General features: G+C 49.0%; 1 protein-coding gene and 1 long non-coding RNA gene across 16 annotated transcripts in view; one reads left to right on the top strand and one right to left on the bottom strand.

Annotated features, from left to right (window-relative positions):
- The window catches only part of LOC142830893 (uncharacterized), a 66,027-nt gene extending 54,600 nt beyond the window's left edge, over window positions 1–11,427 (bottom strand). For all 4 annotated transcript variants that reach the window (XR_012906420.1, XR_012906417.1, XR_012906418.1 and 1 more), the window contains exon 1: window positions 10,950–11,427. This is a non-coding gene — a long non-coding RNA (uncharacterized LOC142830893). The remainder of the gene's footprint in view (window positions 1–10,949) is intronic.
- Window positions 11,428–12,103: 676 nt separating this feature from the next.
- Window positions 12,104–13,253, top strand: part of PXK (PX domain containing serine/threonine kinase like) — a 49,985-nt gene continuing 48,835 nt past the window's right edge. For 5 of the 12 annotated variants that reach the window (XR_012906413.1, XR_012906415.1, XR_012906416.1 and 2 more), the window contains exon 1: window positions 12,105–12,286. Coding sequence is in view for 6 of the 12 variants with exons in the window: in XM_075938405.1 (XP_075794520.1) it covers window positions 12,185–12,286 (102 nt within the window). In the remaining 6 variants the exon portion in view is untranslated. Of the gene's footprint in view, window positions 12,287–13,253 lie in introns of all 12 variants that reach the window. The other 7 variants (XM_075938404.1, XM_075938406.1, XM_075938407.1 and 4 more) reach the window with 3 other exon arrangements.

The raw sequence follows: 13,253 nt of genomic DNA on the forward strand, positions 1-13,253 counted from the left end.
TTTTGCACGCAAGAGCGGCTGCTTTTGCGTGAGATCGCATCAGTGTAGACACAGCCCAAGTGTATATCTGGCTCTCTTAAAAGTTTTTAAAGGCAGCCAAGACTTTTTCAACTGCACTCTAGAGACAACATTGTGAACAAGGTAAAAGTGAGAGAGAGCTGCACAGTCAGTGACTTCATAAGATAAAATGAAGTAAAATAAAAGTGTGTTAATTGGAGGGCACGTATAGTCTGTTTAGTTTCTTTACTTTCACCAGAACTCAGCATCACCTCTTGTTGATGCAACTAAAAATAAAATGGCAGGAAGCAGAGTCACCAGAAGGAAGCCTTCTTCACTATTCAGGAGCTAGTGAAAAAGCAGATCTATTCCTGGCTGTAACTCTTGCCACTGAATTCATAGTATAAAGTAGTCAAATCTCTGCCTCTAAACATGGCTGATTATTCTGTGATAGCTCAGACTTGTTTAAACTTCTTTATAACACACTTTTATTTTTGTCTTCTGGCAGATTGTCATCTCTGGTGATCTGTTTGGAAACAAGAGACTTAATTAAATTAAAAAGAAAATAGGGCTCATCAACCAGCTGGTAGATCTTCCTGTGTGCGCCATCCAAGCAATAATTTTTAATCTACATCTGTGGTGTTTTGCATCATATCCTTTTAATAACCTGCAGCTTGTGTGCCTGGCTCTCATAAGCATATCCTGAGAGTGCTTAAAATAAAATTGTAGCTGATAATGTTGATATTGAAGCTAGTAACTGATGAGATTATCACATTCAGCTCCTCCAACTCGCTTTGTCATGGAGGTCTTGCTTCAGAGCTTAAGGGAGTCTGTAGGCACTGACAACAGTCACAGCTCACCCTCTCTGTTGTGGAGAAAAAACTTTAAAAATGAGGCTGTCAGCAATAGTGACCTTGAAAACTACGTCTAGACTGGCATGATTTTTCCGGAAATGCTTTTAACGGAAAAGTTTTCAGTTAAAAGCATTTTCGGAAAAGAGCATCTACGTTGGCACGGATGCTTTTCCGCAAAAGCACTTTTTGCGGAAAAGTGGCCGTGGCCAATCTAGACACGCTTTTCTGCAAAAAAGCCCTGATCGCCATTTTCGCCATCGGGGCTTTTTTGCGCAAAACAAATCTCAGCTGTTTACACTGGCTCTTTTGTGCAAAAGTTTTGCGCAAAAGGGACTTTTGCCCGAACGGGAGCAGCATAGTATTTCCGCAAAAAGCACTGATTTCTTACAGTAGGAAGTCAGTGCTTTTGCAGAAATTCAAGTGGCCAGTGTAGACAGCTGGCAAGTTTTTCCGGAAAAGCGGCTGATTTTCCGTTAAAACTGGCCAGTCTAGACACAGCCAACTTGTAAGTGTAGCCTAAGATTTACTTGTTTGTCATATAAATTAGCCGTGTGTCCTAGGATTGGTCTACTTATTTGTCAATTCAAAGCAGCCACAGCACTTGGGGTGTGGAAAAAAAACCACATCCTTGATACGCAGTTATGCCAACCGACCTCTGAGTGTAAATATACTATGTTGACAGAAGAACACTTTTGCTGCTGATGTTCCTGACGGTTCAGAGAGATGGTGTTCCTAAGCACCTGGAAAAAAAACCTTCAGTTGGTATAGGCTGCATCTTCACTTAAGACATCTTCACAATGGGTATGTCTACATTTCATTCCTCTTCCGAGAGAGGAATGCAAATGCAGACACCCGAAATTGCAAATGAAGCGCGGATTTGAACTTCCCATGCTTCATTTGCATAATCGCGTTATGGCGCTATTGCGGAATAGCACTATTTCAAGTAAAAAACAGGGTTATTTCAAGATAGGGTTCTTTCAAAGGAAGGGTTTTATCTCGAAATAACCCTGTTTTTTCTCGAAAAAGCAATATTCCACAATAGCGCCATAACGCGATTATGCAAAAAAAGCGCGGGAAATTCAAATCCACGCTTCATTTGCAATTTTGGGTGTCTGCATTTGCATTCCTCTCTTGGAAGCTAAACCAATATTATCTCTGTAGTGTAGACATAGATTAAGCTCTGGAAAACAAGTGCAGATTAAAAATTCAACATGTTATGGGGTTGCTGGAAAGAAATACCACCAGAGCTCCAAGGCCTTTAAAAGTAAATGAAGATCCAGCTTAATTATGGTACACATGAGGACACCTTAAAAAATTCCAACAGGAGCATAGAGAGAAAGCACTGCTTTCCTTGCTGCGTCATCTGACATGACACTAAAATAATTCTGGTGGTAGCCCCAGAAAGAGGCTTGATCTATCAAGGATTTTGATCTTCCCAAAAAGAATTTTCCATAATTCAGACAGACTTCACACAAAAGGCTATGTTCTGCAAAAGATCTGTACAGTGGAGGGTCCTGTGTTATTTCAAGGATGTTCCTTTGGCAGACAAACTTCTGGAGAAAAATTCTACCTAAACAATGGATGGCTAATTTGAATTCAAATTCGCTATTTCATTCTTTATGGAGTAGCTGTATAAAGTCTTCTGTTTAAAAAAAAGTAGCCTGTTTTTCTCTGACATTGAGACTATAACTTATGATTGCTCAATGTGCAAATACTCTTAATTTTCTTATGACACTGTAAGAGAATAATTATTAAACTTCCATATAATTCAATGACATTCCAGAAAGCTTGTGTTCCCTTAATCAGTGTTCATACCATAGCAAATTGATGTATTCCTGACAAATACCATTTTATCATCTTATGTCTCACATAAATGGGTAATATTCTATATGCTCATCACACTCATGCTAGAACTGTGAAATTCATTCCTGTGCAGTGAAACAGAACAAGATCTGTGCATATCTAAGCCTTGTTTTTAAGGACTTATGTGGGACTCAAGTGGGACATAGGTCTTGGCCTGACTAGGTGCATATGACTGAATTTACTGTGGCACTCTGAAAATACGAGAGGTTGAATAATTATATTATTCTTTCCTGCTTCTGGCTCTACATTCCCTTAGCACCCTCACCCATTCAGAAAAAAAAACGCCCCAAAGAAGTGCATTACCTGTTTTAATAGTAATGGACCTTTTGAATTCTTGTTACCTCAACTTTTGTCTTTAATTACTGGAAACATTTCAGTGGTGTTAAAAACTAAACTAGGTGAAAAGTTTGTATATACTACTCTTGTAGGTGATCTGAGGTTCACCGTTTTATGGTATTTTTCATCACTATTGGAGCAATATATGGGTTTTTTCTAATTAAAAGCTCAAAGACTTTAGAAGTCTGATTCATTTTCCAGCTTATGTAAGAATATAATGAGGTGCTGTCAGCAAATCTTTCTACTTTCAGAAATTGTTAGTCATGATAAAAATAATGAAAAGGAAAGAAGAGCATATTGCCTGAAAAACATTATTTTGTTTGTTGGTAAATGAAATTAGCCATAGAACTACAAAATATTATTTATATTGCACAGTAAATATGCACAGAGCTTTGAAAATACACAAAATAAATTTCCTACCTACTGTGTTCCACCTTTAGTATAAATAGAGAAAGGTCCACTAACATAGAAGCGCAGAACTGGAAGGGACCTTGAGAGGTCATCTATTCCAGTCCCCTGCACTCATAATAGGACTAAATATTATATAAACTATTCCTGATAGGTGTTTGTCTAACCTGCTCTTAAATATCTCCAGTGATGGGGATTCCACAACCTCCTTTAGGCAACTTGTTCCAGTGTTTAACCACACTGAGAGTTAGGAAGTTTTTCCTAATGTCCAACCGAAACCTCTCTTACTGCAATTTAAGCCCATTGCTTCTAGTCCTGTGCTCAGAGGTTATGCAGAACAAGTTTTCTTCCTCCTCCTTAAACAACTTTTTAGATACTTAAACTGTTACCACATCTCATCTCAAAATTATCTTTTACAGACAAACCAACCCAGTATTTTTCAATCAGGCCTCACAGATTATGTGTTCTAGACCTTTACTAATTTTTGTTGCTCTTCTTTGGACTTTCTCCAGTTTATTCACGTATTTCCTGTAATATAGTGCTCAGAACTAGACACAGTACTCTAGCTGAGGCCTAATCAGTGCAGAGTAGAGCAGAAGAAACGACTCATGGCTTGCTTACAACACTCCAGCTAATGCATCCCCGAGTGATTTTCACTTATTTTGCAACAGTGTCACACTGACTCATATTTAGCTTGTGGTCCACTATGACTCCCACATCCCTTTCTGCCGTGCTCCTTCCTAGGCAGTCATTTTCTACTTTGTATGTGTGTAACTGATTGTTCCTTCCTAAACAGAATACTTCGCATTTGTTCTTGTTGAACTTCAACCTATTTACTCAGACCATTTCTCCAGTTTGTCCAGATAATTTTGAATTTTAATCCTATCCTCCAAATCACTTGCAACCCCTCCCAGCTTGGTATTGTCCACACACTTTATAAGGATACTCTCTGTGCCAATATCTAAATCGTTGAAAATATTGACCAGACCCAGAACTGATCCTTGCGGGACCTCACTCTTTATGCCCTTTCAGCATGACTGTGAACCATTGATAACTACTCTGCGAGGCTACGTCTACACTGGCCCCTTTTCCGGAAGGGGCATGTTAATTTCACCTATCGTAGTAGGGAAATCCGCGGGGGATTTAAATATCCCCCGCGGCATTTAAATAAAAATGTCCGCCGCTTTTTTCCGGCTTTTAAAAAAGCCGGAAAAGAGCGTCTACACTGGCCCCGATCCTCCGGAAAAAGCACCCTTTTCCGGAGGCTCTTATTCCTCTATTCCTTGAAGTAGGAATAAGAGCCTCCGGAAAAGGGCGCTTTTTCCGGAGGATCGGGGCCAGTGTAGATGCTCTTTTCCGGCTTTTTTAAAAGCCGGAAAAAAGCGGCGGACATTTTTATTTAAATGCCGCGGGGGATATTTAAATCCCCCGCGGATTTCCCTACTACGATAGGTGAAATTAACATGCCCCTTCCGGAAAAGGGGCCAGTGTAGACGAGCCCCGATTGTTTTTCCAACCAGTTTTGCAGAGGGAAGGAAGAAGCTCCCACTGTGGGAACAGCAGCACAGAAAACAGCTTGTCTGGAGGCTTTCCCCACTGCTCCCATTGGCCAGAATCATGGCCAATGGGAGTAGCGGGGAGTGGTGGGAGATACAGAACCAGGTAAGTGCCTCCCATCCCCTTCATATACATACCCTGCACCCCCAGCCCTCTCACTGCCACCTCCTGCCGACATCTCAAATTTCCACTCTGCTCTTGCACCCTCCCTTTCACCCAGACCTTTCTCCCCTCTCTACTCCTGCATGCAACCTCCCTCCCGGCCATATCCCCAGCCCCGCCTGCACCCATTTTGTCATGGGTTGTTGACTGGTGGTCTGCAGAAAGTTCTGCATTGAGCAGGGTGGGCTGTGGGCCCAAAAGTTTGAGAACCACTGTTCTAGATGTTTGCAAATGGATTCTTTAATTATTTGCTTTATTTACCTTTCCATGTAGTGAAGATAGGCTGAGTGGTCTATAATTTCCTAGATTATCCTTATTTCCCTTTTAATATATTGGCACTGTATTTGCCCCTTTCCAGTCTTGTGGATTCTGTTCCATGTTCCATGACTTTTCAAAGATAATAGTTAATGGCTCATATCTCCTCAGTCAGCTCCTTGAGTATTCTCGGATGTATTTCATCAGATCCTGATTACTTGAAGACATCTAACCTAAGTAATTTTTAATTTGTTTTTTTCCTATTTTAATCTCTGATCCCGTTTCATGTATCATACCACATGTATTATAACTATGGAATATTAAGAGGTGATATTCTATTACTGTAAAAGAGTGTTGAATAAGCTTATTAGTCCTACTGGGTCTCTGAAGTTGACTTCCATTTTGATTTAAGGCTTTACTCTCCCCTCAGTGGATTAATGGCATTCATATTAATCATTTGGAAATTGCAGGCATACTGGTGTCCTTCTAAATATCCTTCATCTGGCTGACTGGAAAATGCCTGCAATGGAAAAGGTAATGTATTTATGCATGCTGCACTTGGGAATGGGAATTTAAAGACTTTCCTTTAAAATATATTGCCCTCGAGTGTTCAGTTTGTATAACTGAAGAAGTCCCAAGTTAGAGAAGATTTACTAAGACTTTCAATGTTTATTAATAAGCATTGGTCTTTTGGGGAATACTGTTTTATTTTCATTGATGGGTAAATTTGCTTTATGCACACAGTTTATTGTGCGTGAATTTGTGAGAGCTTCCCAAGAGTCCAAAGGGCCTGTGTGTAAACATTATGGTTATCCCCTAGCCAGGATTAGTTCACCTATCTCAGTGACAAGTAAACACCAATAGCAAAGGACAACTGCTGTAAGTTTAACCCACAGCTATGCTCAGAGGGATGTTGATACACACGGTGTGATTAATAAGCAGGATTTCTTCACAAGTGACTTCATCATGTCTATAGGTATTGCTGCAATAGGCTAGGTCGCAAACCCCCTCACTACCTTAACCCTTTGCATATAGTGCTCATCACAGTCAACCTCAGGTGAGTCTAGAGATGATGGTTGAAGATATTAAGAGGTGTTACAAAATCTGATTGTAAACAAACACATGACACTCAAAGATGGAATCTGTTTGTTCTAACAGGAGGGCAGTGGATTAGGAAAGGTATCAATAAAGGGCCTGTTTGCCTTCAGCCTTGTTTCTTGCCTATTGTCCAGAGTGTTTTGGTTGCCTTTTACACCCATGTCATAGAATCATAGAACGCTAGAACTGGAAGGGACCTTGAGAGGTCATTGAGTCCCGTCTCCTGCCCTCATGGCAGGATCAAGCACTGTCTCATCCCTGGCAGGTGTCTGTTCAACCTGCTCTTAAATATCTCCCGTGATGGAGATTCTACAACCTCCCCAGGCAATTTATTCCAGTGTTTACCCACCCTGCCAGGTAGGAAGTTTTTCCTAATATCCAACCTAAACCTCCCTTGCTGCAATTTAAGCCCATTGATTCTTGTCCTATCCTCAGAGACCAAGGAGAACAATTTCTCTCCTTCCTCCTTGTGACACCCTTTTTGATACTTGAAAACTGCTATCATGTCCGTTCCCAGTCTTCCCCTTTCCAAACTAAACAAGCCCAATTCTTTCTGTCTTCCCTCATAGCGGGTACAGTAACTTGGAAGGTGCAAAGCAGTGGAGAATTGGGGCATTTAGAGAGTTGGGGCAAATCTAGATTAATTTATATTGCTAAACACTATTTGCTCATCCCCCGCTGACTGAAATGTGCCTTTGGGGCCAGATCCCCCAGGCCTTTGGTGATTGCTAGTGGTGCTAAGCAGTGCTGCAAATAGATTTGGCTTTTGGGGAGTAAAGAATAGCTGAGCCTGAGGTTAAGTCTGCACTCCCACTTAGGGTTGCCAGGTGTCCGGTTTTGAACCAGACAGGACAGTATTTGAGCTTTCTGTTCAGGAAACAAATTGAGAAAATAGAACTGAGAAAATATAAATGTCGGGTATTTTCTAAATCATATGGAATGTCGATTGTGATGTAATGTCAAGTGTGTCCGGTATTTTTGTTGAAACCATCTGGCAACCCTACTCCCACTTTCCTGTGCTGCCACATTCTGGTTCAGGCACATGAAAAAACACCCCACCGCAGGTGCAGCAAGTTCCGGAGCAGTAAAGCGCCAGTGCAAACATGCTCCCAGTGCTGTTAGCTTCTCCCCTCGTGCAGGTGCTTTATGTATTGCACTGGGACAGCTCTCTCCCAAGGGCTGGGCCAGGGCCTTATTTTCACTTCATAATGCTGCCACCAGGGCAGTCCCTAGCAATGCTGGTGCCCTACGCAGCCCAGCACCTGGCTGCACCCCTCTTGCATGACTGGGGCTTGCGGGGGCTGGGGTGAAGCTAAGGGGTGCAAAGCACTGCCGGGCAGGGAGGCTCACCTGAAGCCTCAGGTGGGAGGTGCAAGTGGCAACAAGTGGCATCAGCCTGCAGGTTGGAGGACTCATGAAGAGCAGCGGGTGGCTGCCAGCCAGAGAGAAGCAGAAGTTACCCCTTCTGCTCTGGACGGCAGCGTAGCTGCCCGCTGCTCCTTCTGAAGCCTCTGGTCCACAGGCTCACGCTGCTTGTCACTGCCTGGTGAGCAGCAGCTGGCACAGTCCACAGGGGGCCAGCTGGGATGGGGCTGGCACCAGGAGCTGGCTCTGAACCCATGGGTGGACGGGTGGACCACCCGATCATCAGAGCCGATAGCCCGGTCATCAGAGCCGATAGGCAGCATACAGCTGCTAGGGAACCATGAAATCTCAAGCAGCTGTATAGATTGTGTATCGGTACGGCTGGCCTTGGCTGCCATGGCAGCTCTTTCATTTTAGAAGTGTATGCAAAGCCTGAATCATTCTAGCCTCCATTGAGTTTTTGCCAGCATGTAGAGAGAGGCTGCCATGAACCTTTTAAAATTGCCCACCAGCATGGAGCAATGGAGAGAGTCAGGAGCAAAAGGACCATTCCTTCATATCAGCTGGTGAATCTTGTTTAGTTTGAGGGCCAAAAGTCCTCTATCTCTGCCCATTACCCCTATCAATGCCTTGCATAGCATCTCCAACCTCCTGGGAAATACAGGAATTGGGAGCTACCACTCACCTCACAAAGTGTTCTTTGTTTTTCACTGTTCTTTGTTTAAACTGCTATTCCCCAGGCAGTTTAGCAAAAGCCCCATGATGGTCAGATATTCTAAAATATTGACTTTCCAGATCGTCTCCTATTGTGAAGTGAATGGTGTTTTATCCTCACAAAGCTGGCCCGCATTGTAATGCAAAGGTAAACAAAAGTTCAGCAAACAAGCCAGGGCTGTAATCTAGCTTCTTAAAATGGTAGGGGTTGGGATGCAGGCAGGTAGGAATGGAGGAGGCCTTTTTTGTATTCAGTGTCATCTCCCAGAAAAAAAAATGTTGAAGCTGCTTTGTCTGGATGCACTGGGTTTAGCTTCAGTCACTTCTGGCACAGAACCAGAACTGACTGCACATGACTTTCAGTTTCTTTTTCTCAGTTTGAGGTGCTTCCTTTGGTTTCTTTTCTATTATTACACAGGGCCTAACACAGCCAGTTGCTGAGTCTCATTAACACTCAGTGAGGAGGTGTCAAGTGTGCTCAGGACCTCTCAGGATCAGGCCTTTTCTAGATAACCCTGGAGATTTTCAAAGGCCTAAAGGCACCCCCAACTCTCCAATTCTCCTTTTCACATTAAGTCCTTTTCCTTCTACCTCTTTGGTGTGCAGTTCTGTGTCCATTTGATATGATGGGCGAAGTTGGGGGGGGTTGTTGGGGTGCTGAAAGCCATTGAACAAAACTGTAATCCTTGTACACATGCTGGCAACTGCTCCAAGCAAGGCAGTACTGCTGCACCCCCAGCATTCCTAAGTAAGAAGTCACATCCCACTGTGTTGGTGGGAATAGGGGACATAGTACTGGGGAATGGTGCTAGTGGGTGCTGCGGCAGAGGACAGGCTGCCAGTGGGGACAGAGTTCTGTGGCCCGAGACAGGGGAATGAGGACAGAGTTCAGAGAGTGGGGATGGGAATGGGGACAGTTCTGTAGCTGAGGACAGGGGAGTGGGGACAGAGTTCTGTGGCTGGGGAGAGGGAACTGGGCCGTGGTGAGTGGGAATGGGGGAGTGGGGACGGGAGTGGGGGACCAGTGGAGGCAGAGAGTCCCCTGCATCTGCCTCCTCCCAGGATTCTCCCCGCCCCGGGAAGACCTGTGCGCACCTGCCCTGGGGCTGACTCACCCCTCCTGTGCGGGGCAAGGAAGACGCTGTGCTCCTTCTCCGGAGCCAATGCTCCCTCCCACAGTGCACCCGGCAGAGCAGCTAGCGCACTTCCGAAATCACCGGAAGTGGCGCTAAGCTACAGGACTTCTGTTCATCCCCGGGGAGCCGACACTACCTCCATTTTCACTTGAGGTAGGTAGTGGGGCTTCTCGGGGGTGGGGCGGAAATGGGAGGGGGCCGGGCAGGACGCTTCACGATCGACTGATCGAGGCCTTGTGATCGACCAGACAATCGTGATCGACCTGTTGGTGACCACGGCCTTACAGGGAACACTGGTAATAAATAGCAGAAAGAGATGGGACCATTGCTGGGGTCAAGTTGGAAGTGAAAAAATAGAACGGGAGCAGTGCTATTTCAAGTAATACCATGATGGTGACTACTTGCTTACAACACTCCTCTTAATACATCCCAGAATGATGTTCACTTATTTTGCAACAGTGTCACACTATTGACTCATATTTAGCTTGCAGTCCACTACGACACCCTCCCCCCCCATCCCTCTCTGTAGTACTCCTTCCTAGACAGTCACTTCTCTATTTGTATGCGTGAAACACATTGTTTCTTCCTAATTACTTTGCAGTTGTCCTCATTTAACTTCATCCTATTCATCTCAGACCATTTCTCTAGTTTGTCCAAATCATTTTGAATTATGACCCTGTCCTCCAAAGCAGTTGCAACCCCTCCCAGCTTGGTATCATCTGCAAACTTAATAACCGTACTCTATGCCATTAACTAAATCATTGATGAAAATATTGAACAGAACCGGTTCCAAAATAGATTCCTGCACAACCCCACTTGTTATGCCCTTCTAGCATGACTGTAAACCATTGATAACTACTCTCTGAGACCAGTTATTCAGCCAGTTGTGCACCCACTTTATAATAACCCCATCTAGGTTGTAGTTCCCTAGTTTATTGATACGGTCACATGAGACTGTATCAAATGCTTTACTAAGGTGTAGGTTAGTGGTCCCCAACACTGTGTTTGTGGGTACCATGGCGCCCGCCAGGGCATTTCTGTGCACCCGCCTAGTGACCAGGGCCGGCCTGAGCTATTCTTGTGCCCTGCCACCCGGCACATGTGTGCCCTCGCCCCCGGGAGCCTGGCAGCCCCAAAAGGTTGGGAACCGCTGGTCTAGGTATACCATGTCCACCTCTTCCCCCTTATCCAGAAGGCTTGTTACCTTGTCAAAGAAAGCTATCGACTTGGTTTGATGTGATCTGTTCTTGATAAATCCATGCTGGCTGTTACTTATCACCTTATTCCAGATACTTGCAGATGGGTTTCTTGATTATTTGCTCTATTTTCTTTTCTGGCACAGAAGTTAAGCTGACTGGTCTGTAGTTCCCTGGGTTGTTATTTCCCTTTTTACCGATGGGCGCTAGATTTGCCCTTTTCCAGTCTCCTGGACTCTTCAGAGCTGACCCTACAGGCTCAGAGGGCTCCTCTCTTGCACTAGCTGGCTGTGCTGGGCAGGTCCAGGGGCTGGGGGGATGGGAGCACAGGCAGCCTGGCGGAGGGGTAACCAAGGCGGCAGACAGGAGGGAGTCTCTGCCCATGGGACCAGTGTGGGGGGAGAGCAGGCCCACGCAGCCCCACCTGCCTGCAGCACGTCCGGCTGTCATGTGAGGGGCCAGCCCGGCCTGGGCTCCTGGAGACGGGGGTGGGGGGGGGGCATGTGTGGGCCCGGGGCGCTGACGGGGGGGGGGGCCTGTGTGGGCCCGGGGCGCTGACGGGGGGGGGGGCCTGTGTGGGCCCCGGGGCGCTGACGGGGGAGGGGGGCCTGCGTGGGCCCCGGGGCTCTGACGGGGGGGGGGGCGGCCTGAGGGGAGCGCTCCCCGCTCGGCAGGTGCGGGGCGGGGCTCGGGCGGGGCGGGGCGCGGGGTTTCCCGAGGGGCGCGGGGCGGGGTTTCCTGAGGGGGCGGGGCGCGGGGCGGGGTTTCCCGAGGGGCGGGGCGGGGCGCGGGGCGGGGTTTCCCGAGGGGCGGGGTGCGGGGCGGGGTTTCCGAGGGGCGAGGCGGGGCTCGGGGCGGGGTTTCCTGAGGGGGCGGGGCTCGGGGCGGGGTTTCCGAGGGGCGAGGCGGGGCTCGGGGCGGGGTTTCCTGAGGGGGCGGGGCTCGGGGCGGGGTTTCCGAGGGGCGAGGCGGGGCTCGGGGCGGGGTTTCCCGGGGGGCGGGGCTCGAGGCGGGGTTTCCTGAGGGGGCGGGGCGCGGGGCGGGGTTTCCGAGGGGCGAGGCGGGGCTCGGGGCGGGGTTTCCCGGGGGGCGGGGCTCGAGGCGGGGTTTCCTGAGGGGGCGGGGCGCGGGGCGGGGTTTCCGAGGGGCGAGGCGGGGCTCGGGGCGGGGTTTCCCGGGGGGCGGGGTTTCCGAGGGGCTCGGCGGCGCGGGCGCTGACAGCGCGGCGCAGGCCCGGCCCGGCATGGCCTTCCTGGAGAAGCCGCCGGCCGGCAAGGTGCTGCTGGACGACACGGCGCCGCTCGCAGCCGTCATCGAGGCGAGCCAGAGCCTGCACACGCACACGGTCAGCGCCCGGGGCGGGAGAGGGGGGCAGACCCTGGCGGGGAGGGGGGGCTGTATGGGGAGGGGGGGGCTGACCCTGGCGGGGAGGGGGGGCTGTATGGGGAGGGGGGGGCTGACCCTGGCGGGGAGGGGGGGCTGTATGGGGAGGGGGGGGGCTGACCCTGGCGGGGAGGGGGGGCTGTATGGGGAGGGGGGGGCTGACCCTGGCGGGGAGGGGGGGCTGTATGGGGAGGGGGGGGCTGACCCTGGCGGGGAGGGGGGGCTGTATGGGGAGAGGGGGGCAGACCCTGGCGGGGAGGGGGGGGCTGTATGGGGAGGGGGGGGCTGACCCTGGCGGGGAGGGGGGGCTGTATGGGGAGGGGGGGGCTGACCCTGGCGGGGAGGGGGGGCTGTATGGGGAGGGGGGGCTGACCCTGGCGGGGAGGGGGGGCTGTATGGGGAGGGGGGGCTGACCCTGGCGGGAAGGGGGGCTGTAAGGGGGGGAGGGGGAGACCCTGGCGGGGAGGGGGGCTGTAAGGGGGGGAGGGGGAGACCCTGGCGGGGAGGGGGGGGCTGTAAGGGGGGGAGGGGGAGACCCTGGCGGGGAGGGGGGGCTATAAGGTAGCCAGGCAGGCGGAGGGGTTAGGGTAAGGTGTGTGGGGGGAAGCCCCTGGCAGTGAGGGGGGGCTATAAGGTGTGCGGGGAGCCCCTGGCAGGGGAGCACATATGGAGTGGCTGGTGTGTATGAGGTGGTGGGGGAGCCTGTGGCAGGGAGGCGAGTACAAGGAGTGGGGGTTGGTCCCAGGGAAGGTGGACAGTGTGATCTGGGGTTGGGGGGAAGGAGCCCCAGGCAGGACATCTGGCTGTGTCTGTCTGATGGCTCTGTAACAGGGTTTTGTCCCCTGGCTTTCCCCAGTAAGGTCTGTGCCCTGTGGCCCTTTGGCTTCCTCCCTCCCTAGTGGGTTTGCTTTCTGCAGTGCCCTAACAGT

Source organism: Pelodiscus sinensis, chromosome 11, assembly GCF_049634645.1.
Source record: "Pelodiscus sinensis isolate JC-2024 chromosome 11, ASM4963464v1, whole genome shotgun sequence".
Lineage (NCBI taxonomy): Eukaryota > Metazoa > Chordata > Testudines > Trionychidae > Pelodiscus > Pelodiscus sinensis.